Source organism: Saccoglossus kowalevskii, chromosome 3 (genome assembly GCF_978046115.1).
Source record: "Saccoglossus kowalevskii chromosome 3, keSacKowa6.1, whole genome shotgun sequence".
Taxonomy (NCBI): Eukaryota; Metazoa; Hemichordata; class Enteropneusta; family Harrimaniidae; genus Saccoglossus; species Saccoglossus kowalevskii.
The window spans coordinates 1,460,296-1,485,990 of record NC_140643.1 but is presented as its reverse complement, the minus strand read 5'-3'; the positions used below and the strand labels follow the sequence as shown (position 1 = coordinate 1,485,990).

The window sequence follows — 25,695 nt, the reverse complement described above, 5'->3', positions numbered from 1 at the left end:
ATTATGCTAATTAGGTAATTAATATCTACTGATATTACCATAAAAACTTTCAGGTTTGTGCAGTGTCCTATGACATCTATGTACCAAGTTTTATTGAAATGTGATGATTAGTACTTGAGATATCAGTGGAAAAGCCGAAAATTGATTAATCATTATGCAAATTAGGTAATTAATATTGCACAGATTTTTACCCAAAACTAATCAAATCTGCGCATTAGTTTGGAGCATCTGTGTGCCAAGTTTCATCAAAATCCAATGAGTGGTTCTTTAGATATCAGTGGAACAGTCATGAAACAGCCAAAAATCAGCTAATTATCATGCAAATTAGGTAATTAATATGCATGGATTTTTACCAAAACCTAATCAAATCTGTGCATTGGCCCAGAGCATCTATGCACCAAGTTTCATCAAAAACTGATGTATGGTTCTTGAGATATCAGTGGAAAAGACGGACACACATACACACATACACACACACACACACACACACACACACACACACACGCACGCATACACACATACAGACACACTAACTGCAAAGACTGCCTTTTTGTGCTTCGCACACGGGAGTCAAAAAAAAACAGTGTCTTGAACCGACACCAGCAACAAACGGCCCTTTTCAGAGCCAAAATAAGAAACTAAAAATAGAATATAAATACACACATACACTCATATATACATACACATATATGCGACGCATGAACGAAAACGATCTATTGTAAAAGATATGAATTGTCTGTGACGTGTTGTCTGGGCACAGACAAATACAGAAAAAAAACTGATTTTTTTTCTTATGCCAAGACCTGGATGTCATGCATTTCAAGCATGGCGTATTTTCTTCTTGTACTCTTGTACAGTGGTGTGTGCTGTGGAAACATTTGATTCCGCGGTTTCGAGCTGTCCAAGTATTTCACGAAAAATAAAACAAAGGGTAACACCATACGAAGCAGTCAGGCCAATGTCTTGTTGATATCCAAAACATGGAACCTCTAACAGAACGGTTATTTCCTGCACGCCTACCAGTATTACACAACTACCATTTGCAGCTCATTGCAGTCTGACACTTATTCAATGTACCCCTTCCTTTTTCCAGACTGTCTAGAAAGTTATACAAAAAGTTTCACCCGAAAGTCTTTGCCGTACGATCAAAGAAAAATGTCCACATAGTAGTAACCAACATCGTTCTTAAATACAGTTTTAAAAAAACAAACACTGCATAGCTTAGTAGCAAATAATCACGGTAGCGCAATCCGATCATGATGCGTTTCACAATTATTATTATTACTTGGTTGTGATTATTAATAAAGTACTAAAAGTAAATTTGTTGAATTGTTTTGAAATGCAAGTAAATTTCAATTTAGTTTCATCGTAAGCGAATGATTCCGGTCGCATGCAAATGCTCGACATCTGATAGGTGAAATCGCTAATCAGCCAATCAAAATACTCCAACACGTGATGCCAACGTGTTCAAATTACCAACACCGAGGAGATTTGCCGATGTTCCAGCACAACCTTTTACCTCTAGTTTTGATGGAAAGACGGCACGTTTTTTTTTAAATCAAAAAATTAGTTGTTTTCGATGATAAACTGACCATTTGAAGACTAATTTAACATTTTTACGGTAATAACAGCTCATTGTTGAAGCGAAGCTTTACCATTCACTCTAACCACAATAAACATCATACTCTTGAATAGGCGTCAATGACTACGGTAAAATTCGTAAGATTGTGGGTCAGGAGTGAGTGTTGTTTTGACTTGGGTATTGTGTTTTACATTCCAACAGGAAATTTTTGCGTGGTTTTAATTTCGCGCTTTCGGACTCATAGTGAAATTTAAACCACGCGAATGATTTTTACTTCTTCAGTTAATGCAATGGATATTCGAGAGGCCATGACCAAATGCTATTGACATTGTTTACTGTCTTACATCGTCATGTCCCAGTGTTACCGATTCTTAGACCATAGACATACTTCGTAATGATAATGCTGTTTGTAAATCAACAAGCTTTGTAGATTGAATAAACATCTAGGGGGATTTACATTTTCGTTTACTCAAACCGCGATTGACAGGCATTTTGCATACATTAGCCACCATGTTAAACTCGTGATTTTCACTGGTCGCGGCACGTTTCGACCGAAAACAACAACATTTATATATCAAAAGCCCAACCAGATGAGTGTAATCGCTAGAGTACATATTCATGCCCCCGTTGATATGTATTTGGAATCACAGCTTGATCTCCAAATATCTACCCCAGACCATTCGTCCCGGTGTTATCGCTATCGCCACACGAGACTCCAGCTTGTCTCCTATACAATTTGACTGCGCACATCCAGAAAGTAGATGTAGCTGTGATTGGTGGAATACTAATGAGTTGAGTGTCAATCAAACGCCCACGCTATCTTTAGTAAATAAAGTCACGTGACACGCGCCATTTTAGTTTTGGCAGGCGATTTCAAGGCAGCACGCTTAACCCTTTCGTTCACAGGTTGGGAGATATTAGAATGACTGACAATTTCACGCCACTGTTTTACATTATTGGCGGATTTTTCTGCGCTATCGATCTTTCTCTTACAAACTAGACATAGATGAGACGACAGAGTCGCTCCTTTCACAACGTCGCACTGGATCAAATTGGAAAGACGATTTCCATAAGTTATCCCTCCTGCTTTTCCTGGCTTGAATAAATTCACACACGACTTTAACTGTCCACAAACTCGAAGACTACACGAACACAGTCTACAATAGTCGTCCGCAACAATATGTATGTATTTCTTCGGTGTACTGATGCACGAATGCACCGTGACACGGTGTTTCTCGGGTGTCGCTATCGCTGAGAATGCCGCCGGCGCAATTTTTCACCCAACTCGCGATTCTGTTTTGCAACATTTTATCAATATTCCCTTTGACAAAATCGCCGACAAAAGCACCGCTTTGCTGATCTTTTGTTCTATAATTCTTAATGCAAACACCGACCCTAGTAGTAATTAGTAACGTCGCCTAGTACATATGAACGGTCGTCATTGCAAATCGAACATCCTTTTGAAATTTGGACGTCGGGCAGGCGATTTCAAGGCACCGCACTTAAATATTAGCAACATATTTTTCTGAGCGGTTGTTTATTCTCTTTCAAACGAGACATAAATGTGACGACATAGACGATCCCTTATCCACCGCTAAGAATGCCGCAATGTTTCTTTCGTTTTGCAACATGCCACAAATCGTCGAAAAAAACACCACTTCGACGGAAGCTTGCGTAATAAGGGGGTTAAAACAAGAAAACAAATGCCATGTTTAATACATATCGACCTGTTTTACTTGCGAAAGATAACGGAACATGAACTCGTTTCGTGCGACTTCGGAACCCGAAGGAACACACCAACAACGTTGAATTTACCCGCTATCTTCCAAATATGGTATATTAATTTATTCAGTTGTTTATTTAGAGTGACGTCCGCGGCCGAATGCGATTGGCTATCGATGTCAGTGCAAAGGTCATATGAATATTAAAATTAAGTGGGCGGAAGGAAAATTGAATAGGAGACAAGCTGGAGTCTCGTGTGGCGATAGCGATAACACCGGGACGAATGGTCTGGGGTACCAAATATCGTAAATGGCATATTTCACGGAGCTCCCGCCACGATGTGAGCGGCTTGGTTCGGATTAGCATACTTATACTTTATAAAACACATAAAATTCCCATGAGGAATTAAAATGGTTACATTTACACTAAACAAAACTAGACTAATAATACAAAACATTAAAGCGAACCTAAATGCGGCCTTAATTTATAGTTTTATATATTCTAAACTGTATTTGGAATAATATTGCAGTGGTTTAATTTTGTTTTAATTATAACTGTAGCTTGGATAGGCATTTGAAGTGCTTGCAATTAAACACCATGGAGGCCATTCATGGAGGGGAATAAATAACGAACGAACATATTTAACATCCGGGTACTTTTCAAAGCTATGACGTTTTAGTATCTGATCGCATTCGTATACGCCATTGTACATAGCCGTTCGTGCTGCCAAGCATTGTGTACTACTAGTATAAACTCAACTTTTATATGCACAATGTGCTTTTTAAAACTTGGGTTAGAGCCTTATGCGTTTGAACCACAGTATTCTGAGAATGGAAGCCCAATTGCGTTAAAGTACTGTACTGTACCCGATCGTAAGTCCCTCCCGAGTATGAAGCCAATCCCTATATTTTTACTTGGTATTTATCGAGTTGAGAGCATTCACGATTATAAGCCCAGAGTGTTTTTACTGGGCGTCAACGATATTCTATAAAATATGCGTGTAAAAGGTGTGTTTCATTTCATAATAATTGTGATTGGCTTGGTAGTTTGGTTCGTGCTTTTAGTTTTTATGAGAAAACTCGCATTAATTTCAGAGTGCATGGCAAACGTGCACAACGTGATTCGCATCCGTTCTATTCTGTCATTTACTCAGGATGAACCCCGATGTTGCAATACTGAATTAATCAATATTTTTTTGAGTAGTAGCTTTCGAAAAGCCAAAAATGTGATCGTTAAGTCGTGTAAATGGTTATTAGGCATGGTTGACTTTGAGACTATCATGAAAGGCCTCGGGTTTGAACGATGTGACATGTTGGCGACCGTGAAAGGTGTTTAAATTCTTCCTCCACACTCAGTTTACCCACGGTTACTATTAACTTTGCGAATCGCCAGTTTTTAGGGGAAAAATCATCGTTTTTTCGTTGCAATCAGTGCTACAGATCGCATTTTAATATTGCATTCACTTCCACATTGCGTTAAAAAATCATCGTCAATAATCGGAAAATTTAATCATTACGACACATCATTTTGATTGGTTAATGAAAGACATGACCTGTTAGGTCAAAGGAAGTTGTTCCAGGTCAAATCGTGCTGAAAAAACTCATGGTGGAAAATTGCTTTGCGTCGAGAGTTTGCGTACGATCGAAAACATACCAAAACGAAGATAATGATAAACGCCTTCGTCCACTGTTTCCTCACAGACCCTACCCATTATTTCACTGTAAATTCAGGCGGTATGTCAATCGTATTGTAATAAAATGTGTGTGTTTTTTATGAACATGTTTGTTTCTTCATTGTAAGTGTTGTGGAAATCAATGACGCATTTTTTTTCAAAAATAAGTATTATGGTAGTTTCCCGAGCCCGGCATGATGAACGAATAATTTTTTGGGATATTTTGTCGTTGTTAGCAAGATGGTTACAGTGTTTAACCCCAAAATAAAATCATCTTTTCTGAGTTGGTCCTCGAGTATAAGCTCATCCCTTACTTTTCCCTTGAGTGTTCATGCCTTCGGCTTATGATCAGGGAAGTACGGTATACTGTAAAGATTAAGATCAGTGTGAGTGATGAGAGTATATCGTCGACGGTGCCCCTTGTTCGGATGATAGTTTTATTTCAAATTACACGGAAGTCTGTGAACAATTTGCTTGGTGTTCCTGTGACAATTTTCCCTTGATTTGCCAGTGCAGCCCCATGAATACATGGACGAAAATGTTTCCACCACTACCCACGAACTCAAGATTGCATACTCCAGCATCCATACTTTGAATAATTTGCACGCCGCACAGTGCAGTACTGGAAACAGCATTTATTAGACAATTAGACAAAAAACATAACAAAATGCCTGTCTCGATCAATAAAAGTCGAAACAACCTAGACTAGAAGTCAATTCACCAGTCCAGCCAACTATGGCTCCCTAAGTTGCTTATATTTAATCAGATACTATTTCGTCATCATGCTTTGTTACCTTACCTGTTTATACCTCATGAGGGCGTTTTTTTATGGCAAGATGGCACAAACGGAAGTCCTTCGCAGGTTTATGGTTTCTCATATTTAAATCATCATATTTATTTTTTCAAATTTATAATCAATATACATAACTTGATAAATACAAATACCAAAATAGGCTCTATTTAGTTCTCCTTTAAGACTAAAGTAATGATTAAAAAAAATAATAATAATAATTGAAATAAAAACAAATAAAAAACATGAATAGTAATAAATCCCACTAACAGCATTAATAAAGGTAGAAGAAACCATTGTTAAAAAGTAATAACACTAATAATGCGTTAATGCATTAAGGGTTAAAAATTTTGGAGGTGTTTTAATGAATTGTCCGAGTGTGATATGAAATGAGGTAAAATTATATCAGTGCAAATTGTTCATTAATTGTAAAATTATCAAAATTATTAATTTGTTTCTTACATTTCTCAAATATTAAATTTCTTTGGTCATTGTAAAATAGACAAGTCATGTGTTGTTCGTCTTCTATTTGGTTTTTTTGTGCAAAGTTCACATACTCTTTCTTTTACAGGTGTTTTTGGTTTGGAATGTCGTCCTGTTTCTATTTTTAAATTGTGGTTGCTTAGTCGAAATTTACATAATTTCTTAGTTCAACATTTTTCATTGATATCAAATAGTTTTTTAATTTATTTTTAACTTTTCTGTATGATCTCAATTTATTACCCTCTCGATCATTATTCAATTCTTCTTTTCAGTACAGTACAGTAAATTGTTTTTCCAATTGTATTTGTAAATTTTTGTTTCCAGCAGTTGTTATTCTGTCCAAATTAATTGTGTCACTTTCATTGATGTTGTTTAATTGTGTCGTTATTGCGATATACCATTCACTATTCATTTGCTTGTTTAGTATTGCTGCTTCTTTAATTAGTACGTTAGGCGAGTTTATTGCGCGGTTGTAGTATTTGATCATTTGTAGTATTTGATCATTTGTATAAATAAATGTAGCGGATATTCACCCAACTCTCTGTATATTGTCATTATGCAGTGTTCTCCACAAGGGGTTTTAGGTGGGCGGCCCGCCCATCAAGTTTTACGGCCGCCTAGTAACTCTCAACACCCGCCCACCAACGTACATCCAGCTGAAATTATTTGTAAAAAGCTTGCATTGTTCTTCCCAAGCCTAAACAAAAGAGTAGTTGCCCAACCCTTTATTTTGCTATTGTTTCAAGAGTCCAAACATAAACAATGACCACAGGAAGTCTGCAAGCAGTTATCAAGTGTATTCATGGCAATGTGTCAATCGCCTGAATTCGTCGCCCGACATTGTTGCCACTTATTGCTCACGATACGCAACTACAGTTGTTTCAATTTACAGCTGTATTTTTAATAATCGTCTTCCAATCACGAAAGAAAGAATTAAATACGAACGAAATGTATATGCACAGAAAATAAACAAATATATTAGCATATTGCACGTAAACTCGAACAAAAATTTAAATTCTAGCCGTATTTACAACGTTCGCTCGATTTTCATCGTGAAAACAGCATGGAGAAGGCAAACTGGTGACCTTTTGACCTACCCCATTCAACAACCGTCGGCCACCCACCGGTGTTGGCGCTGTGACGATTTAGTATCTAAGTTGCATAGAGGAGCAGCGCATTCTGGGTGTTCGTGTACTGAATTCGGAAAGCGGTAATAAACATCAAACATGGCTGCCGGATTAGTTTACCGCGAGTATTTGTAATTGAATAATATTTAAGTTATCTTTTCCACGTACTTTTTTCATTTATCCATTTTTTATGTCTAATCTTTCGAGAACATAGCAGATTCTTTTATTTTGCCGATTGCTAGCATTTTTCTTGAATCCCAAAACAACGTGTGAAAACGCAACGTATCGTGACCGTACATGCGTAAATGCATCTTATCGTCCGTTGGCACGGGTGAGTACTGATGCCACAAATAAAAAAATGTTATGAGTTTTATTTTGACAAATCGTCCGTTTTGGCATCGGGAACAAATCACCTCGTATATTTTCTACATTATAACTCGTACTTGCTCTTGGTTACTCGAATTGCATTTCTTGAACGCAGAATAATTTGCGAACGTATAAATCACCGATTTCAAACTTTTTGCATTTCGTAAATATTAATAGTGACCAATCTGTTTGTATTTCAAAAAATTGTAACATGTTTCAATTAAATTAAAAAGAGAATAGTAAATAACTTAGTGTGTATTGCATTTCATGACATAAATGCTAGAAAGATGTATGTAAATGACATGCAAATTAATATGCAAATTTATGCTAATTAGGCCGCCCACCAGCTATTTTGGTTTGTGGAGAACACTGTTATGGGAGTGTTTCTCTTGATACCGAGAATAAATCTGCAGAAATGTGAATGGATATCTTCAACTTCCGATTTATAAGAACTCTCGTGGCCCCATATATCACTGCCATATGTCAGAATAGGTCTTACGAGCCTATGGAATAGGGACATCAATGTTTTTATATTTATATTAGGATTTTGTCCTAGTTTCCCTATTAAAGCGAACCTAAATGCGGCCTTAATTTATAGTTGTGTATATTCTAAACTGTATTCGAAATAATATTGCAGTGGTTTAATTTTGTTTTAATTATAACTGTAGCTTGGATAGGCATTTGAAGTGCTTGCCATGGAGGCCATTCATGGAGGGGAATAAATAACGAACGAACATATTTAACATCCGGGTACTTTTCAAAGCTATGACGTTTTAGTATCTGATCGCATTCGTATACGCCATTGTACATAGCCGTTCATGCTGCCTAGCATTGTGTACTATTAGTATAAACTCAACTTTTATATGCACAATGTGCTTTTTAAAACTTGGGTTAGAGCCTTATGCGTTTGAACCACAGTATTCTCAGAGTGAAAGCCCAATTGCGTTAAAGTACCGTACTTCCCCGAATGTAAGCCCCTCTCGAGTATGAAGCCCATCCCTATGTTTATACTTGGTATTTATCGAGTTGAGGGCATTCACGATTATAAGCCCAGAGTGTTTTTACTGGGCGTCGACGATATTCTTTAAAATATGCGTGTAAAAGGTGTGTTTCATTTCATAATAATCGTGATTGGCATGTTAGTTTGGTTCATGCTTTTAGTTTTATGAGAAAACTCGCATTAATTTTAAGTTCAGAGTGCATGGCGAACGTACACAACGTGATTCGCATCGTTTCTATTCTGTCATTTACTCAGGATGAACATCGATGTTGCAATTCTGGAGTAATCCATATTTTTTTGAGTAGTAGCCTTCGAAAAGCCAAATATGTGATTGTCAAGGCGTGTACCTGGTTATTGGGCATGGTTTACTTTGAGACTATCATGAAAGGCCTAGGGTTTGAACGATGAGACATGTTGGCGACTGAGAAAGGTGTTTAAATTCTTCCTCCACACTCAGTTTACCCACGGTTACTATTAACCGTCGTTTATATTTCGGAAATTGCGAATCGCCAGTTTTTAGGGAAAAAAATCATCGTTTTTTTGTTGCAATCAGTGCTACAGATCGCATTTTAACATTGCGGTAATTCACTTCCGCATTGCGCTAAAAAATCATCGTCAATAATCGGAAAATTTCATCATTACGACACATCATTTTGATTGGTTAATGAAAGACATGACCTGTTATGTCAAAGGAAGTTGTTCCAGGTCAAATCGTGCTGAAAAAATTCATGGTGGAAAATTGTTTTGCGTCGAGAGTTTGCGTACGATCGAAAACATACCAAAACGAAGATAATGATAAATGCTTTCGTCCACTGTTTCCTCACAGACCCTACCCATTATTTCACCGTAAATTCAGACGGTATGTAAATCGTATTGTAATAAAATGTGTGTGTTTTTTATGAACATGTTTGTTTCTTCATTGTAAGTATCGTTCAAATCAATGACACATTTTTTTTCAAAAATAAGTATTATTTTCCCGAGCCCGGCGTGGTGAACGAATATTTTTTTTTGATAATTTTTCGTTGTTTGCAAGATGGTTACAGTGTTTAACCCTAAAACAAAATCATTTTTTCTGAGTTGGTCCTCGAGTACAAGCTCATCCCTTACTTTTCCTTTACGTGTTCATGCCTCCGGGCTTATGATCAGGGAAGTACGGTATACTGTGAAGATTCAATTCAGTCCAGTGTGAGTGATGAGAGTATATCGTCGACGATGCCCCTTGTTCGGATAAAAGTTTTATTTCAAATTACACGGAAGTCTGTGAACAATCTGCTTGGTGTTCCTGTGACACTTGTCCCATGATTTGCCAGTGCAGCCCCGTGAATACATGGACGAAAATGTTTCCACCACCACCCTACGAACTCAAGATTGCATACTCCAGCATCCATACTTTGAATAATTTGCACGCCGCACAGTGCAGTACTGGAAACAGCATTTATTAGACAGACAAAAAACAAAACAAAATGCCAGTCTCGATCAATCGCACATCCATAATGTTTGTATGTTGATATGCTTGTAAGTAACATTAACGTAAAAGTCGAAACAACATAGACTAGAAGTCAATTCACCAGTACAGCCAGCTATGGCTCCCTAAGTTGCTTATATTTAATCAGATACTATTTCGTCATCATGCTTTGTTACCTTACCTGTTTATACCTCATGAGGGCGTTTTTTTATGGCAAGATGGCGCAAACGGAAGTCCTTCGCAGGTTTATGGTTTCTCATATTTAAATCATCATAACTCTGAAGATAATCATTTTTTTTAATTTTTTTTTTCAAATTTATAATCAATATACATAACTTGATAAATACAAACACCAAAATAGGCTCTATTTAGTTCCCCTTTAAAGAGAACATGGCCTTTTGACCTTTACGTTTTAAGTTTTTTATGGCTTCTTTGAATTTCCCATTTGGGCTTAAAGTGATACCAAGATAATTGATTATTTTAACAATATTAATTTCTTTGCTTTCATAGAAAAATACGTTATCTTCTAATAGTTTGTTCGATTTGTTGAAAACCATAATTTTAGTTTTTTCTGTGTTGACTGATAGTCCCCATTGTTTTGGATAAGTTATCTAAACAATTTTGTAAGCCGGTCTTATTTTCTGATAAAATCACTATATCATCGGCAAATAGAAGACTGCTAATTTTACTATCTTTCAAAGTAGGAGGGTAACATGTCGGTGAGTCAAAGATTCTTGGAATGTCGTTAATAAACAGGTTGAATAGTGTAGGACTCAGGTTACAACCTTGTTTTACTCCTACTTTTGATGTAAAAGATGTTGTCAGCCCCCCACCAACTTTGACTTTGTAATTCACTTTACTATACAGTCAAACTTCGTTAGTGCGAATATCAAGGTCCTGGGTGAATATATTTGTTATAACCAGTGTTCGTAATAACCAATTGCCACTTGAGGGCGCTTTACAGAAACAAACTAATTACCATACATCAGGGTAAACAAAACTATGGCGCCACTTTAAACACTAGACCCAACATTAAAAACACACAAATAGTATTGAAATAAACGTTGTCATGTTTATTAAAATAATATTAAAATGGAAAATACAAATATACTGTTCATTATTCAAAGTACATGTATAAATAAATGAATAAAGAAATTCTTAGTACGTCCATGCTGGATCGACTGAGTTTGTCATGTATGCATACACAAACACACGTGGTACTCATTGTATTCTTTTCATTATTTCTCAGTCATAAAAAATAAAATTCACATTGCACCCATTACATTTGTAGTATGGTAAAAAAAATCTGTAATGTAAAGTGTTCGCTATTAACATGGATGGCTATTTTGAAAAGTCGGTAATTTTGGTTTGACGATGACCGGAACAAATCGATGTGAACAGCATGTCCTCGATAGTTGAAAGTTGTGGAAAAATCAAAGTTTCAACAATTTCAAGGACTGAAGATAAGTACGTAATTTTACTATGCAATCTATAGCTTCTGACGGTGAAGGCAGTTCGATGTCAACAGGAATGTCTGGGCTGACATTTTCGACGTCGTCTTCATCGGCCACAGCGTTTTGTTCCAAAATGCATCGTCTGATGGAGATTAATAAACACCAGTTTCGTCGTCTGCGCAGACAAAATCCGAAAATGTAATCTCTGGGAATTTGATATGATGGGCTAAATTGTCGCATAAACATTCAACATCATTGGTGTTATCGGCCGTAATGTCTCCACAATCGGCAATGCTGACTTCCTGTTCCACGTCGGGATTTGGTGGATGTACAAACGACACCTTTCTGAAGCAGTTGGCAATGGTGGTATCGGTAACTTTGTGCCAGGACGAATGAAGCATGTCGATCGCATCTTTGACATTGATCGTGGGTAGGGTTTCACCTGAATCAAGATTCACCAACATTCTCTGAACTACTCGTTGCCGGTAAAAACACTTGAAATTTCTAATCACGCCCTGATCCATCGGTTGCAGCTTCGAAGTTGTATTTGGCGGGAGAAAGACGAGTTTGATGGCTTTGAGGTTTTTGACAGCTGGATGGGCGGGACCAGTTGTCGACGAACATGAGAATTTTTCTTTTCTGGCGTACTTCTTGACCAGTTTGTGTAGCCATTCGATGAACAAATCGCTGACCATTCATGCTTTTTTGTTTGCCTTGTAATCGACGGGTGGGGATTTCATGTTTTTGAAACATCTTGGGTTTTTTGATTTTCCGATGACCAGTGGCTTGAGTTTTTCAGATCCATCCATATTTGCGCAAAGCATCACAGTCAATCTTTCTTTACTTGTCCTTCCTCCAGAGCATACGTCATTCTTGAATGATAATGTCTTATCGGGCATCAGGCGGAAAAATAACCCAGTTTCATCGGCATTAAAAATATCTCTGGGAGCGTAGCCATCGATGAGTCCGGGTAATGTTAACGTTACCCAGTCATCAACCATGACATCGCTGACAGAAGCAGCTTCACCGCACATGGATTTGAACGTGATACCGTGTCGGGATTTGAATCTCTCCAGCCAGCCATTACTGGCTTTGAATTCGACATGATTCATTTTCTGTCCTAAATCTTCGACCTTTGCCTGGAGGATAGGACCGCTGATTGGGACATTCATAGAAAGGGGCACTGGTAAATCATTTCAGCAATGCCTGCTCAACATCGTCGACTGCTGAAAACCGCATTCGCTTCCGGCACAGCTCAATTTTGTTGTGTTCGAACATCTTCAAAACATAATTTTTTTTCTTTAAAATCGTTGACAGTGTACTGGGTTTAACATCAAATTTTCGACAGACATCGCCATGGCGAATGCCCGCCTCAATAGCTTTGATCATTTGGACTTTACAGTCCAACGACAAGGCACGCCGTTTGACACGAGTTGTTGACATTTTGAAATCAGGACGGAAACTGGCATCTCACTCGTAGTCGCCGTAATTTATCTAAAATTTACAACGTTCATGCTTCACATTTTTTTATTGTGAATTTTAAAATTAAAAACTCGAGCAGCAAGGCGTCGAAAGTGACTAGACACTAGAAGTCACATACACAAAAGATTTTCATGCCAAGTCAATGGCTACATTGTTTTTATTTTACGCAGCACAGCTCAAGCCCACTTCCAACAGCGGAAACACCGTATTTGGCGGTTCGTTTTAGGATTTCGCAGCTGTTTGAGTGAATGAAATGTTTGCTGTTATAGGTGTTATAGACCATTGTTTTTCAGAGAAAATCCATTCGTACTAAGCGGGTTTTCGTAATAAACAATTTTGTTCTAAGCATTGTCAATTACCATAGGGATAATGGATTTTCAAACGGGACTTCCCAGTTCGTTCGTTGTAATCGGTATTTCGTTGTAACCGAGTTTGTACTAACGAGTTTTGACTGTACATGTCTTTTATTAGTCTATATATTTTGCCTGTAATACCAGACTTTAGTAGCTTTAGAAACATGGCTTCATGCCAGACACTGTCGAATGCTTTCCTTAGATTGACAAAACATGCGTATAATTTGTTTGGTTTCTTAGTTTGCGATTTATTGTTACACTCCTTTGTTGTTTTGGTGTGATCGCTATGGTACAGGTACTTTGTGATTATTGTTTTAAGAATGACAAGGTTATCGGTTATCGGTACTAACACCGTACAGGGTTCTCCACGGTTTGAAAATTAAACAGGGCGCGCCAATATGAAGTGGGCGTGGCACATTTTGTAACGTGCATCATTGGCAAGGATGTTGAAAAATGGAAACCAAAAAATCTATTAATCTACATATTATTACATATGCATAATATATATTTTATATTACAAAATGAATAGGAATTTTGAAGAGCTATTATTAAGTAAATGTCAGCACGTACAATCAGTTGATTTTAGCTGCACGATTCCTCAAGCGGTGACATCAGTTGTTTACAAGTAATGATTGCGTCCAGAAAAAGACGTAACAAGTTTGTTAATTTATTTTCCCAAATAGATACATACATGCTTTATTTAATTTTTAGCAAAAATTTATATTTATGATTTATATTTATTTGGACGAAGCAAAATAAAATGTATGTCGCACAAACGTTCGTAATTGGTTCATTAAAAAACTTGCGTGAATGGCACCAAAAACCAAGGTGATCAAACGAAATAAAATGTACACAGTAGAAGATTTTCGAGCTGCAGTTAACAGTTACTATCAAAAATAATAGAATTAGGTATAAAAAAACAAAATGCATACTTAAAAGAATAATTTTCATTCAAATCGAAAATTTGTTGATGTCTGCTTCGTTGAAAACAGCTATGACCCGGAAACAGTTCATTCTACTATGTGCACCCTGATACTATGTAACGATGCTTTTGATTGGCCAAGGCACGCATCGACGCGAAAACCAATCAGAATATTAGTTCCAAAGGAACACAAGTAAATTTATTTCCTCCATTTATGATGCGAGTTGAAAGCATGGCCGTTTTACCGGGGTTTTTAAATCGTGATTTAAAGAAAATTCAACTTTAAATAGTGGCATTTAAATATAAACATTTACATGTCCAAGCAAGCATTCGTGTGGACTTCTTGGTGATCAGCAATGTCTGTGATGGTACGTTGGCTGGCTGGTCGTTTACCGATCATGCAAGTGCATAGCTGCCCGGTTGCTGCCTTTGTTCCACTCGGCGGTGACGATGTTGCCGCTACCTAGTCACGGCGTGAACTTAATAATAATAGACCTTATGTTTAACGAATGGTTTTACCGATAACGATTTTATATATTTGACGTCACCCTGGCAGTAAAAATATGGGTACGGTAATGCACTTTTCTAGGCCACATGTTCATTTTTAATCGTGTTGAAAAAACTTGTAACTTTTTGTTTGGTGGTGTTATCACCTCACGGTGACCTGCTACAATAACAAACCGGAATTTTCACAGTTGCACCTTAAAACAATGAACCAGTTATCCTGAGCATGATGAATCATCTTCGTAAGACAATGTGTTGGCCTGTTTTGTAAACAATTCTTTGTCTGGGAGCATGCAGGGTGCACAGGAAATATAACAGTGCGCTGACAATTTAAACAGGGCGCCAATTTCAGATAACAGGGCGCGGCACCCTGTAAAAACCACTCGTGGAGAACCCTGACGGTGGCTATCTTGACCCTTATTTATAGTACCGGTTCCCCTTTAAGCAAAATACCTTTCTGAACAAAAAATGCTTCAATACCACAGCTACAGTGTATCTATCACTGAGTGTGTTTTAACTACCATGGTACAAAGAATTATATCGTAAAATATTATGGTATGGTCAACACTCACGAGGCAGTTGACTTTGGGGACCAGTTCACAAGCGCTCGGAACATTTCCTGGATAATAAAAAATGACCTAAAGTGGGATCGGCATAGTTAGTCAGTCGCCGGTAAATTCCCCCACTACTCATATAATAACACAAGGTAGGAAAGCGTTGACACCATGACATCGAAACTTCCCGAAAATAACACGATTTTCCAAATTATATTTCAATCCGCTTCACACAACTCAAGCATGATATCGGTAGAAACTATCGATTGACTTACATTTCCTTTATTCGAACAAAAACGGGTTACATCCTGTGAAAATCGAAACACCAGAGCAATATGAATCAACCCATCTACGCGGATATTTTGAAGCAGAGGCCCGAGCATGCGTAAATGTTTGGAACTACGCATGTTTGGAACTGCGCATGCACGAGCCTCTGCTTCAAAATATCCGCGTAGATGGGTTGATTCATATTGCTCTGGTGTTTCGATTTTCACAGGATTTAACCCGTTTTTGTTCGAATAAAGGAAATGTAAGTCGATCGATAGTTTCTACCGATATCGTGCTTGAGTTGTGTGAAGCGGATTGAAATATAATTTGAAAAATCGTGTTATTTTCGGGAAGTTTCGATGTCATGGTGTCAACGCTTTCCTACCTTGTGTTATTATATGAGTAGTAGGGGAATTTACCGGCGACTGACCAACTATGCCGATCCCACTTTAGGTCATTTTTTATTATCCAGGAAACGTTTCGAGCGCCTGTGGACCAGTTCACTAAATCTGTATCAATAATCTTTCAAACAGATGTTATTTATTGAAATAAAATTATCAACAAAATCGTGATTTATTGAGAATCCAGCATGAAGGAACTTACCCTGGCCTGGGCGTTAGAATCTGACGACGGGCATAAGCCTCGCAGAGCATGCACGTTCATAACTTCACAGCTAGAGATAAGCAAAATTCTGTCCTGTGAACGAAACGAAATGGTGTACAGTCATTGTAACATACATGTACCACAGAACTCACAAGCGACAATATTTACGCATGTTTCCCCAAGTACTTCATTCATAATGCATATGTACTTTGAATCGTTGATAGCTTGGGCTAATTCAACTTTTCTGAAATTACATCACCTTGGAAATCGTATTTAGTCACAACGAGCTCATAGCTTTCTTTCATTGCCCAACGTTTGCATCACATTAGTCATTAACGTGGTTTTGCGAACCTTTGACCTCATCCTCATTCAAAACATTTAGTTTAACAGAGGCAGCCAAATGGGAACATTTTCTCAAAATTGTATCCTAATGCAAATGTAACATTTGAAAATTTTATTAGTAATATTATCCAAGTTTAAATATACAATATATTAGAGTTAAACCAAGACATAACAGTAACCAAACAAACATTGACGTTCGAGGTGATATTACCCAGACTTCTTTTCGTTTCCGTTCTTTTCTAAACGTGGGCAATCGAGTTAACGATGAAAGCTTCTGGGCAGGTAAATTGAGAACCAAATTGTCGTTCAAAATTATATTTTCATAGCTCATGGAATGATGAGGGTGACAATGTTATGTCATAGCGTTACATCTTACAAACTCATTTTCATGAGTGTCTTTTGCTTTTACCGAAATTACTTTTCGAAATATAGCAATGGATTGACCACACCGCCCAGAAATCCAATATGGCCTCCGTTGCACACATTCCTACAATTTAGTTGGAATACACATGACCGAGGAATGCGCGAATTTTTATTATTATGTAGGTTATTCTGTCATTTGCATTTGCACAAGACTAAATTTTGGTAAACTAAGTTTTGAGCTGTAAAGATGAGGCAATTTAAAAAAACAGTATAGATCTATTTTATTGACTCCCGTGTGCGGAGCACAAAAAAAAGGAGTCTTTGCAGTTAGTCTGTGTGTGTGTGTGTGTGTCTGTGTGTGTTCCACAGATATCTCAAGAACCACTCATTGGATTTTAATGAAACTTGGCACATAGATGCTCTAGGACAATAGACAGGCCTGATTAATTTTGGGTTAAAATGTGTTCATATTAATTCTCTAATTAGCATAATAATTCATGATTTTTTTGTTCTGTTCATATTAGTTACCTGATTTACATAATTAGTTTTCAGCTTTTCCATCAATATCTTATGTACAAGTAATTTTGAATTAATTTGTAATGTGTCTTCAATACTCTCACCACACGACAGTTCTTTCTAAGCTTTCTTTGATTTTTTTATTAAAACTAGAACGTTCGCCCAAATTCAAATACTGAAGTCTACAGACTAAGTCTTTTCGACCAGCTTTGTTGCACACGCGATCACGTAACACAGAACACTATTGTTCTCCTCATTTGCATGCAAACTAAGCTATCTAGGTTGATAAGCTGCTTGCGTTAACGCGAAGCTAACCTGCGTTAACGAGGCGTTGGCATGGTCCTAACGCGATCTTAACATGGCGTAAACGCATGTCAACACGTTAGGTAAGCAAGTTTTGAACTGTACTGTATTCCATGATTGAGGTATTTCTACATGTCAGTTGTTTTTTTTCGGTCGTCTCGTCTGCAGTTGAATAATTTTTGATTTGATCTAGTTTTCTTTCCAATGCGACTTACTTCCACTTTGCAGGCTTCGCACCCTTGAAAAACTTGGGAACTTCTTATGAACTTCTGTTTGACTCCCATGTGCGAAGCACAAAAAGGGAGTCTTTGCAGTTAATGTGTCTGTATGATATATTGAAGATAATATTTGGTAATCGTAGTCCTAAATAACTATTAAAAATAGCTAGACGTTTCGAGCAATGGCTCTTTATCGATAGCATAGAAGCAAGTGTGATAACGTATAGTGTGTCTGTATGTGTGTGTGTGTGTGTGTATGTGTGTCCGTCTGTTCCACTGATATCTCAAGAACCGTACATCAGTTTTTGATGAAACTTGGTGCATAGATGCTCTGGGCCAATGCGCAGATTTGATTAGGTTTTGGTAAAAATCCATGCATATTAATTACCTAATTTGCATGATAATTAGCTGATATTTAGCTGTTCCATGACTGTTCCACTGATATCTAAAGAATAATTCATTGGATTTTGATGAAACTTGGCACACAGATGCTCCAAACTAATGCGCAGATTTGATTAGTTTTGGGTAAAAATCTGCAATATTAACTTCCTAATTTGCATAATGATAAATCAATTTTCGGCTTTTCCACTGATATCTCAAGTACTAATCATCACATTTCAATAAAACTTGGTACATAGATGTCATAGGACACTGCACAGACCTGATAGTTTTTAGGGTAATATCAGTATATATTAATTAGCTAATTTGCATAATTAATTAATTTTCAGCTTTTTATTACCTTGCCCGTACCATCAAAGATGGAAGGGAAAGGTATATTAAGGGAAAAATTTTGTCCGTCGTTGTCGTTGTAGTCGTCGTTCTTCTTGTTGTTGTCGTCGTTAATAATTGTTATTGTGTGCATAATAACTTTACTAATTCTATTTCAAACTTGGTCACCTTATTCATCAGTATAAAGTCTTCCCTGAGTTTGAACAACAGATGTCCTGTATGAAAATATCATGCAAAAATTGAGAAAATCTGATAAAATATTTTGACTGTTTCTACTTGACTGATCACTGGTGATACACATCAAAAGTCACTGATCTCAGTGGAAATATGCATTGTTGTATGTGTTCAATGAAGCAAATGATTTATCTTGTAATAATATCCTTGGTAATGTATCTCAGAATCCCATACTGGGTTTCAAAACCAACTCATGGAGAGATTGCACAGTCTGATGCACATTTGCAAACCTACCAATACAATCTTTACAGAAAACAAGATATCAGAAAATCAATATAAGCACTCCTATGAACTGGGTGCCTAACTTTGATCAAGATCTGAAGCTAATAGAAAATCTGTTTAGTTCAAAGTTATCAAATCAAAAACAATACATAAAAAATACATTAAAAGCAAAACATTTCATCCACATTTTAAAAAGAAAATTATTCTAAAATATATGTATTCTGTATTTGACAAAGAGTTCATTCGACAAATGAAAACTCACAGGAATATGTTTCAGCTATTAGAACAGAATGATAGAGTTTTTATAATACTGGTTTAAAAACGCACTTCAAAGATTGCAGTGTTTGAAGATGTAGATTCTCAGGAGGCAACAGTACTGTTGACTTCTCCCTCCACTGGACACCAACTAACTATTTAAGTTGATTTGCATACAAAGCAGAGCTTGCAACATGATAGCTATTCATAAAGGGTGGTTGTTTTTTTTTACTTTTCATATAATACAGTAGTCACACAATGAGGCAGTTCATATTTGTCTCAGTGAATCAGTAATTTTTGACAACACCTGTACAAAATACTTGGACTAAAGCCAGCTAAAATTTTCTGTTATCTTGCATGTTTTATGAATCTATTCACATCTAAATGCAGCACTTTTTTTTTTCAATGAGACATTTGTTTTTATACTAAAATATCTGAATTACTTTGAAGAAAGCTGGAAATTATGTCCCTTAAAATAATTAAACAAATAAGGCACCAATGTTTTTGTAAGATATTTACATCTTTTAAGGACATTCGGTAGACTGATTCCCCACTGTTGGTTCAACCCCAAAACTTGTTTGTATTCAAAATTATGACAATGCATATTTATATTGAAACAAACTATGATAAAGGGAATTATATTATATAACAAAGGGCAAGGTCACCAGAGTTCAACTATCTTATTTCAAGTAGTAATCTTCACATTTCAATGACACTTGGTACATAGATATCATAGGACACTGCACAGACCTGATAGTTTTTAGGGTAATATGAATACATATTAATTACCTAATTTGCATAATTAATTACTTTTCAGCTTTTGATATTTCAAGTAGTAATCACATTTCAATGAAATTTGGTACATAGATCTTCTAGGATTATGCAGAAACCTAATTAGTTTTAATTGGATATTAATTACCTAATTTGCATAATGTTCCACTGATACATAAAGAACCACAAATTAATTTTCAGCTTTTGATATTTCAAGTAGTAATCACATTTCAATGAAATTTGGTACATAGATATCATAGGACACTGCACAGACCTGATAGTTTTTAGGGTAACATATCAGTATATATTAATTAGCTAATTTGCATAATTAATTAATTTTCAGCTTTTTATATTTCAAGTAGTAATCTTCACATTTCAATGACACTTGGTACATAGATGTACCTAGATCTTGTAGGATTATGCAGACACCTGATTAGTTTTAATTGGATATTAATTACCTAATCAGGGTTCTCCCCAGAAAAAATGCATCGCGCTGGGGCTAATTTGCATAATAATTTGCATATCGTTTACATATCTTTCCTTCATTGATTAGGCCACACTGATTTAATTTTATGGAGGACATCCTCTGGAGACCCCAAAACTAATGCGAGAGGGCGAAAAAAAAAATCCTGCCAAAAAAAAAAAAATCCTGCTAAAAGCACAGGACTACGGAGCTGCTATTACGAATTGGACCACAGAACACAATGTATCAAAGAACAACAAGAAGTCTTTATTTGTAGGAGGCACATGTTGATATACACATCTCGTACTGTATTACTGTCACAGGTATAACCATTTCAGACAAGCTCTAGTACATGTAGTCATGATGAAGTACAGTAGAACGTCGATTATCCGAAATGTTTGGTTATCCGAACCTACTGTGTGTCCCCCAAAGTTTGTATGCAGGTCTGGCTGTGTTCCGTATAGTAATACAAAAGTCAACTGTGAACAATAAATACTACAGTCGCCTTGTGTGATTTCCTGGTGCAACACTTTCAATAAAGCTGTTATCAACATGTAATCCGACGTCTTTCACGTGTACGTTCATTGTTTACAGTGTCTGCGCAAACAATGAAACGAATTACAGTATCCAATAATTTCCTAAATTCAGACAAGCCTATTACGCCACACCAGTGTTCCCACTGTAAATAAAAAATGTCCTAAAAACACAAACTTCATCAAATGTCTTCTCCACTGTTTACAGTCAGATCCTTAACTTTACCAAGTTGTAAGTCACCGCAGTTCGGATACGTTTCCCGGGAAAATTGTACGGTGTTCCACTGCCGTCAAAGAAACGCGGCCATGAGCCGATCCCATGTTTTTTCCGATTTTTAATTTTAATGTCCAGTATGAGAAGTCACATCCTCTTCGGAATAAAAAAAGAAAGAAAATAACTTCTGGGATGTCTTGCCACAGAAGCGACGCCAGTTTAATAGTGCAGTGAAAAAGAGAGGCGAAACGACAACCCCTTGGTGTGCCTCTTTGATGGTTTATCAGCAGACAACGGCAACCAATGACCACAGTCGGCGGGCCGTTTGATGGTTCACAGCGTCGAAGTGTTTACGTCCGATGATCACAGTAGCCAACCTGGATTTTTAAAACAATTTATTATGTCAATTGTTCTAGGTGTTAAAAACTATGCTGAATCCAATAAAATCGGGACATCTTGTAGCAGTTTACCATTCGAAAATCTCAGAGCAATCTGGTAACATCGAGCCGCTAGCCGATCTATACACAGCGAATACGAAGCGACCTTTCACCCGTTTACTTTATCAGCGTTTTTTATCTAGCGTTGGCGTGGCTACCCCCAGTGAAATGCAAACGCTGTGTGCTTGATTTAGACGCACAGTTGTCAATTATAAATCGACTAGAACGTGGCGAAACCGCAAGCAATCTATCTACCGAGTATGGTGTTGGTAAATCGATGATATCCGATATCAAGGCAAAACAAAAGCTGCTGGATTTTTTCAGTAAAATGGATTCAAGTGCAGGACTGAAACGAAAGATAACGAAAACAGCCTATGACGTACATTCAGAGAAATCCGTCTTCACTTGGTTCCGGGACTTGGTTTTCCCAAGAACTTTATTATCGCTACATTTTACGGACATTTTGAAACACTTTTTAACATTCCAGCATTCAACATTTTTATTACAATATATTACTGATTAAATAAAAATGTTTTTAATGACGTACTCTACATGTATTATTGTTTGATTTCATTACAGTCGTGTGCGTTAGAATTTGTGTGTAGTGAGCCTGTAAACTTGAGCACGCCCACACAAGATCGCATATCCGAACTGTTTGCATAACCGAACAAAAAGCATGTCCCCCTAACAGTTCGGATAATCGACGTTCTACTGTACCTTCAGTCAAAAACACTGCATGCAAGGTACAACATGGACATCAATTTCAGTACAAGTCAAGGCGGAATGTACATATCACTACTTTATGACAATAACTAACAAAACATTGCAATGATACAGAAATGTCCTTGCTTGCTCCTCTCTACACAGTAGGGGTTAGCTTTAACCAATCTCTCGTATAGCTGTGTAAACGTCATATCTCCCTGGCCGACGTCAATTGCGTACCAGTCTACAACAATCCCTCAGTTTTTCCTCTGAACTGTTATGCTCACGTATTCCTGGCAACGCAATACGCATGTGCAAAAGATCATTTACGACAAAATTGTCACGTTTTTAGATAGTCCAAAAAGAGTTTTACGACAAGCCGGCGCTTTGCGACAATATGAGTCGGCAAGTTCCGGACAGAAAACCGATCTGTAGAGACTCGTCGTTGGAGATTTTTTTTTTTTGAGAAAAGGCGAAAACTATTGCGCGCGTGGATGTCATCCATACAATTAAGTCGGTGTGGCCTTAACAGAACAATTATGAATATTGGTGAGCTCAGTCACAGGGCAAATATTTTTTTTAATGGAATCAACACATTATGTTTCACAATTTAGAAGAGTTTGAAACATTCTCGAAATACAAATGCTGCAGACTAAAAACAAACACAAATACATTATTGTTGCAATTTAATTGTTTTGTAAAACGTTGAAGGAAACTCATTCAAAACGTTAAGCCAGATTTATGTTCACGAATCTCATAATTTTATTCACTCCAAAAACATTCTCCTTCAAAAAATCGATCACGTAATTAATTGACGTATTGTTGTAATTTATTATTCGTACCATCAACTTCTAAAACGTTTACAATTACAGTAATGAGCGAACAAATAAAGCTTCAAAACGATCATCAAAGTTTCAACGTGACATAACTTACTTGGCCATGTTATACACCAGTTATAGCAATAATTCCTCAACAAATTTTACTTTTTTTTTTTGATATGAAATGTAAGTAAAATCCGACTTATTTTTATCGGGAGCGATTATTTTTGATCACTTGATCGCTTCGGTAAAAAATAACAGACCCGCCATGATGTTTGTGAAACATTAGCATGTGTCCTTTGACCCGATGGGTCAAGAATTCCATTAACCAATCAAAATGCTGCATGGTAATGCCGGTAGAACCCGAAGTTTTCCGAATGGTAGTGATCATAAAGATTACATTGCGGAAGTAAAGCGATGTCTGAGCACGATGTGTTGGCATCGATTTCAATTGACAACTGCATGATAGCTTTCGAAATAGGTGATTTGCAATTTTTAAAAGGTAAATTAGGTCTTGAAAGAAGAGTTTTTACATGATTCGCAATGATAACAGTTCAAATGTATTTTACCAAATCACGCAATAAACACGTTGTTTTTTTCTTGAGTAGCGTGAACTGATCGTGAACTCCGATTTGACCATGTTATATCGAGGTGGAATTGATTTTGAAATAATTTTAGCTTTCAATCTAAAGACTGTGTCTATCGCAGAAAGTATTTACTTACAAACAAGGAGGTGCTCAGGGTTCTCCCCAGAAAAAATGCATAGCGCCGGGGCTAATTTGCATAATAATTTGCATATCATTTACATATCTTTCCTTCATTGATTAACAGAACTTATTTACAATTATGAATATTAGTGAGCTCAGTCACAGGGCAAATATTTTTTTTAATGGAATCAACACATTATGTTTCACAATTTAGAAGAGTTTGAAACATTCTCGAAATACAAATGCTGCAGACTAAAAACAAACACAAATACATTATTGTTGCAATTTAATTGTTTTGTAAAACGTTGAAGGAAACGCATTCAAAACGTTAAGCCAGATCTATGTTCACGAATCTCATAATTTTATTCACTCCAAAAACATTCTCATTCAAAAAATCGATCACGTAATTAATTGACGTATTGTTGTAATTTATTATTCGTACCATCAACTTCTAAAACGTTTACAATTACAGTAATGAGCAAACAAATAAAGCTTCAAAACGATCATCAAAGTTACGACGTGACATAACTTACTTGGCCATGTTATACACCAGTTATAGCAATAATTCCTCAACAAATTTTACTTTTTTTTTTTTTTGATATGAAATGTAAGTAAAATCCGACTTAATTTTATCGGGAGAGATTATTTTTGATCGCTTCGGTAAAAAAAAACAGACCCGCCATGATGTTTGTGAAACATTAGCATGTGTCCTTTGACCCGATGGGTCAAGAATTCCATTAACCAATCAAAATGCCGCATGGTAATACCTGTAGAACCCGAAGTTTTCCGAATGGTAGTGATCATAAAGATTACATTGCGGAAGTAAAGCGATGTCTGAGCACGATGTGTTGGCATCGATTTCAATTGACAACTGCATGATAGCTTTCGAAATAGGTGATTTGCAATTTTTAAAAGGTAAATTAGGTCTTGAAAGAAGAGTTTTTACATGATTCGCAATGATAACAGTTCAAATGTATTTTACCAAATCACACAATAAACACGTTTTTTTCTTGAGTAGCGTGAACTGATCGTGAACTCCGATTTGACCATGTTATAGCGAGGTGGAATTGATTTTGAAATAATTTTAGCTTTCAATCTAAAGACTGTGTCTATCGCAGAAAGTATTTACTTACAAAGAGGTGCTAATTCCACAAATTTGACTAGCCGCTACGTATCGTGCGACTAGGTCTATTGTTTATAAATTATAATCCCCGACTGGCAGGATGCGTGTCGGTCGGTACGTAATTATACCAACAATCAGACAATAGTCCTCGTCGGAAGCATTTCTGTGGTGGTCACTAATTTTGAGTGACGGTCGGGGCCTACCGGTGTCGCGAACAAAGCTTTTTCACATCTGATATTGGCATGTCAAATATGAAATCAAGCGCCGATGTGGGAACACATAGCGCCGAGGTCCCAAGTGAAGCGCCGAGATTCACAGGTATAGCGCCGCGGACCGCGGCGCTAAAAAGCCCTGGGGAGAACCCTGCTAATTTGCATAATGTTCCACTGATACATAAAG

General features: G+C 36.9%; 2 protein-coding genes across 2 annotated transcripts in view; one reads left to right on the top strand and one right to left on the bottom strand.

Moving 5' to 3' along the window:
* LOC102808140 (exportin-T-like) overlaps positions 1 to 16,699 on the bottom strand; it is a 112,216-nt gene extending 95,517 nt beyond the window's left edge. Inside the window, exons 1-2 of the mRNA XM_085496674.1 lie at positions 16,606 to 16,699; positions 16,347 to 16,439 (exon numbers count right to left, since the gene is read on the bottom strand). Of these exons, the coding sequence (XP_085352800.1) occupies positions 16,347 to 16,406 (60 nt within the window). The 5' untranslated portion in view covers positions 16,407 to 16,439; positions 16,606 to 16,699. The remainder of the gene's footprint in view (positions 1 to 16,346; positions 16,440 to 16,605) is intronic.
* A 179-nt stretch (positions 16,700 to 16,878) lies between these two features.
* Positions 16,879 to 25,695, top strand: part of LOC102807797 (large ribosomal subunit protein eL20-like) — a 45,436-nt gene continuing 36,619 nt past the window's right edge. The window contains exon 1 of the mRNA XM_085496673.1: positions 16,879 to 16,970. Coding sequence (XP_085352799.1) covers positions 16,953 to 16,970 — 18 coding nt within the window. The 5' untranslated portion in view covers positions 16,879 to 16,952. The remainder of the gene's footprint in view (positions 16,971 to 25,695) is intronic.